The sequence below is a fragment of the Amblyomma americanum genome, chromosome 9, assembly GCF_052857255.1.
Source record: "Amblyomma americanum isolate KBUSLIRL-KWMA chromosome 9, ASM5285725v1, whole genome shotgun sequence".
NCBI lineage: Eukaryota > Metazoa > Arthropoda > Arachnida > Ixodida > Ixodidae > Amblyomma > Amblyomma americanum.
Genome location: NC_135505.1, coordinates 109,591,773 through 109,597,193, shown reverse-complemented (window position 1 = coordinate 109,597,193; position 5,421 = coordinate 109,591,773). Strand labels below are relative to the sequence as shown.

Here is a 5,421-nt window from a genome sequence, read left to right as displayed (position 1 = left end):
GGAAAGGAAAGCAACGTAGTAATTTCCTGCAAATTGATAACATTACTGGGATGCTGGGACCACGTAAATATGAAGTATGTGGCAGTATGGCAACGAAATGTTTCAATAAAAGCAGAAATGCAATGATAGGTCACTCAGGTCAGTCTAGATGATGTGACGTGATCTAACCTCAAGCTGCATGCAGATGCCGTCCTCACCTCCCGTCATGAAAACGAAGTAGTTTCTTCTGGTTTTATACAATCCCCGCTCGCTATGGTAACGAACATCATCTTCAGCTAGACGGCGTCAACTTAAGACCACGGCTAAGATCATTGATCTACAGTAAAGCTTTCAGCGCCAGCTCAAGCAACCATAGCCCCAAAACCTACCAAGTCGCACTAGCCCCCACTCAAGGTGTGCACATACCAGAAATCCATAAGAGGAATGTATCATCGAGCAACATACGCACCTACTTTCTCCATTCTTAAACAAAATTAAATTCAGGAAGCCTCTACTGATTTCCATTTGCGTTTCAAGAAAACAACAAACTATTCCAGACAATTGCTACAATTGTAAGTTACTGAGCATTTATATCGCTATCCTTCATAATTCTAAAATATGAATGGTAGCTTTGCTTGAGTGTTTTTAGGAAAGAATAAGATTTTCTGTCCATCAATGAGTGCATTTCCTTCCCTTTGACGCTGGGTGAAAGTGATTTGGTCCCCCTCATGCGTTTTTGTGAAAGTATTCTTTTTTTCGCCCGTAGTAGAAGTTTTGCACTACTTTTCTTATAGTAATACAGAAAAAACTGATCTTTCGCTGTCTATCTGTAAGAGCTATATGGTATCGTATCAGACGGCCTGATCGGGGGATTTATTTCTCTCCGTTTGCCCCGGTACCGTGGCAGTGCTGCATTTTTTGTCGAAATTTTGGATAAACTCAAACCCTTCACCAGCTTCCACCCACCGGATCCTTACGCTTCCGTGGAATGAAGCTCATCTCCATGCTCCAGAAGACTTCATCCACAAGTGCATGAAAGGAGCCCAGTTTCCACCAATTCACACATATTCACTCTGCAGTCATCTGTACTCTGCATCTCTGCCCTCCAAATGCCTCCCTCCACCAGATGTCCACGCAGCCGTAAATGCTAACCCACCTCCACGCCCCATAAGGCTTCACCTACCAGAAGTGCAAGAAGTGAGTCAACTTTCCATTAGCTCACACAGATTCAGTCTGCACTCATCTGTACTCTGCCCATGACCTCCACCTATCTCTGCTCTCCAGATGCTTCCATTCACCAGATGTTCTCGCAGCCGTAAATGGTAACCCACCTGCACACCCCAGAAGGCTTCACCCACCACAAGCACATGAAATGAGCCAAATTTCCCCCAAATCACACACGTTCACTCTGCCCATGGACTCCACACATATCTGCCCGCGATGCCTCCTTCCACAGATGTCCACGCAGCCGTAGACAGTAACCCACCTCCATGCCCCAGAAGGCTTCACCCACAAGAAATGCATGAAATGAGCCCACTTTCTAACAGTTCACATATATTCACTCGGCCCTCATTTATACTCTAGAGTGCCCATGTCCTCCACCAATTTCTGCCGTCCAAATGCCTCCATCCACCAGATGTCCACGCAGCCGCAGAAGGTAGCCCACCAGCATACTCCAGAAAGCCTCATTAACCAGAAGTGCATGAAAGAAGGCCACTTTCTACCAGTTTTCACATATTCAATCTGTACTCATCTGTTCTCTGCCCACCTGATGCCTCTGTCCACAGATGTCCACGCAGCCGTAGATGGTAACCCACCTCCACGCCCCAGGCTTCACCCCACCCACCAGAAGTGCATGAAGTGAGTCAACTTTCCACCAAATCGCACAGATTCACTCTGTGCTCACCTGCACTCTGCTCACGAACTCCACCCATCTCTGCCCTCCAGATGCTTCCATTCACCAGATGTCCTCGCAGCCGTAAATGCTAACCCACCTGCACACCCAAGAAGGCTTCACCCACCACAAGCACATGAAATGAGCCAACTTTCCATCAACTCACACACGTTCCCTCTGTCCATGGCCTCCACCCATCTATGCCCCCCCCCCGCCCCAATGCCTTCATCCAAAGATGTCCATGCAGCCGTAGTCGGTAACCCACGTTCACGCCCCAGAAGGTTTCACCCACCAAAAGTGCATGAAATTAGCGCAATTTCTAATAGTTCACACATATTCACTCGGCACTCATCTAAACTTTGCCCAGGACCTCCACAAGTCTCTGCCCTCCAAATGCCTCCATCCACCAGATGTCCTCGCAGCCGTAAATTGTAACCCATCTGCACACCCCGAAGGCTTCACCCACCAGAAGCGCATCAAATGAGCCAACTTTAAACCAACTCACAGACATTCACTTTGCCCATGCCCTCCACCCATCTCTGCCCTCCAAATGCCTCCATCCACCAGATTTTAACGCAGCCGCAGAAGGTGGCCCACCTCCACACACCAGAAGGCTTCAGCCACGAGAAGTGCATTAAATGAGCCCAATTCTAGGAACTCGCACACATTCACTCTGTCTATGCCTTCCACCCATCTCTGCCCTCCAAATGCCTCCATCCACCAGATGTCCACGCAGCGGCAGAAGGTAGCCCACCTCCACGCCCCATAAGGGTTCAGCTACCAGACATGAATGGAATGAGCCCACTTTCTAACAGTTCACAGATATACACTCGGCACTCATCTATACTCTGTCCATGAACTACACTCATCGCTGCCCTCCGATTGCCTCCATCCACCAGTTGTCCACGCAGCCGCAGAAGATACCCCACCTGCACACTCCAGCAGGCTTCACCCACCAGAAGAGCATGAAATGAGCCAACGTTCCACCAACTCACACACATTCACTATGCCCGTGGCCTCCATCCATCTCACCCCCCCCCCCCCCCCGATGCCTCCATCCACAGATGTCCACGCAGCCGTAGACGGTAACCCACCTCCACGCCCCAGAAGGCGTCAGGCACCAGATGTGAATGAAATGAGCCCACTTTCTACCAATTCACACATATTCACGCTCCACTCATCTGTACGCTGCCCATGACCTCCACCCTTCTCTGCCATTCAAATTGCTCAATCCATCAGATGTCGACGCAGCCGTAGACGGTAACCTTCCTGCACACCCCAGAAGGCTTCACCCACCAGAAGCGCATGAATGAGCCAACTTTCCACCAACTCACAGACGTTCTTTTTCCCATGCCCTCCACCCATCACTACCCTCCTAATGTCTTCATCCACCAGATGTCCACGCAGTCGTAGAATAAAAGAGTGAAGGGAAAATCCAGCTCAAAGACGCATTTGGGAATAGACCAGTGAAAAGGAAAAGGTAAATGCTCGCTCTTGTCGAAGCTTCTGCATCACTTCGTACAATCGTTCTGTTATTTTTACATCGAGCCTTGAATGGCGTCTGAAATATGCTACCACATTTATATGCATATGTGTGAAAGAACTGAAGATAAATACAGACTAAATAAAGTTTACCAGGTAGACTAGGTAGGCGAAATCGACAGCGCACTTGACCTTGTTGTAAGGCAAAGTTTGGCGACAGCAACGGTAGAGTGATATACTGATGATTGTTTATTGGTGGTGAGTAGGGTACATTATGTCTGCTCCATTTATATTACCCCACAGGCATTTGTAGCAGCTGAAACTCTGAGTGCTTGAGAACCCGGCTGCAGTAAGCATTCTTAGGATGTAGGGGTGCCTACATGGTGCGCGGGGTGTGGCGCGTGCGCACTACACCTAAGGAATGGTTTCCCCAAACATATCATATTTAGATCTAGCTGCAAAGGTACGCCGGATGCAAAGAAACCTAGCAAATGCTGATGGAGTAAGCAAACCACTCAGTGTAATAATGAAGATTCTCACCGGCTGCGGCTATTGAGTAGCTTGAAAAGGCGAACTGGATGAGGGACCAGGCACCAGCGAAGGCCGCGTGGTGCAGCATGTCAAAGACGAAGTGCGCGAACACAAACTCTGCGCCCCACATTCCCGTCATGAGCTGGACTTCGCGGGCGCCGCCCAGACGCTCGGCCACCGGGAAGGCGGCGTAAGCGGCAAAGCCCAGGGAGTAGCTGAACGCCGACAAAGACGCCCAATGGAACCAGACCCACAGACGGTATAAAAAGATCGTGAAAGCCGCGGGCACGTATTCCGACTGGATGTACGCAATGGTGGCAGTGATACGCGCCAGCGGCTGTCGTGTCTGTTCTAGCAGCCTTGAAGTGATGAACAGGTTGAGCAGGATCGGAAGGCTGACCGGGCTCGTCGGGTTCGGCATCAGCGTCACCCTGCAGGGTGAGTGTTCGCGTTAATGACATCGTTCTTGTATTAGGCGTACCGTCAGATCGTTTGTACGTAATGTTCAAAATGATCTATCTCCATAATATGAATCTCCTAATTTACTCTCAAACGGTGATCCCAGAGAGAGAATTAACATTTAACAGCACCCGTCAAAAGGTTGACGGGGATACGAGGGGCAGCTCAGACCCAACCATGTCCTGCCCCTCAGCCATCGACTGGATCTCCTGGATCTGAACAGCTGCCAGGGCGAGACGGATGACATTACTTTATACCTGTTCTTCCTGTTCAGGAAGCAGTGCCTCCCAGGACTCAGTTGCTCTTTCGTTTTGCAAAGCTAGGACACGTGTATATAGGGATCATGTCCGCTATGCATTCGCAACGCTTGCACCTGGGGTGGAAAATCTCCGGGTGCCACTTGCACTAAAGCTGGAGTACATAGTACTTTTCGGTCCTGAATTGAGTTGCTTCAATCATGTGGCGGGAATAAGGTCCCATATTTTTGTTCGATTTTATGAGCAATGAAATTTTTCGCTGCTGAAAATATCTACATCGGCAGAAAAATACACACAATGACTATGAACTATACTCCGTTTCATACATCAGGTGTAACGCTGTGAAAGGTACGGAAGTAGCCCGGGCGGAAAAATAAAGAGAGGCGTGTTACTCTGCGCTTGTTCTGTGCCGGAGTCGTCTATGACACGATAAAGCGACAGCGTGTTGTCAGCAATAAGAGTGCGTTTAATCAAGATGATGACAAATGTGTCATGTGGTAAGCCTACAGGCAAAGCATTTACTACGTTTCACTCACCACAAATAACGCACTACTTTTTGATCGAGAATACAACTGCGCATACGTGAACGCTAGCCTTGACAGCTTTGCACTTGATGTTTGAAACGGAGTATAAGCACAAAAAAAGGAAGGGAATGACATTTGCTTGATTTAAACATTTGATTTTTTAATGCTTTCTTAATTTTTGCGCAAACCTACCCCTTCCCACCCTCCCCCTTCAGACATAGGATAAATAGTTTTCTTCAGGCTATAATTATTCACTACAACGTGAATTTCGAGCTTAGAGTTTTTATAAGCACCA

The 5,421-nt window shown here is 48.5% G+C and overlaps 1 protein-coding gene across 1 annotated transcript in view; it reads right to left on the bottom strand.

Moving 5' to 3' along the window:
• Positions 1-2,225: 2,225 nt before the first annotated feature.
• LOC144103583 (phospholipid-transporting ATPase ABCA3-like) overlaps positions 2,226-5,421 on the bottom strand; it is a 56,955-nt gene continuing 53,759 nt past the window's right edge. The window contains exons 12-13 of the mRNA XM_077636260.1: positions 3,896-4,317; positions 2,226-2,329 (exon numbers count right to left, since the gene is read on the bottom strand). Coding sequence (XP_077492386.1) covers positions 2,226-2,329; positions 3,896-4,317 — 526 coding nt within the window. The remainder of the gene's footprint in view (positions 2,330-3,895; positions 4,318-5,421) is intronic.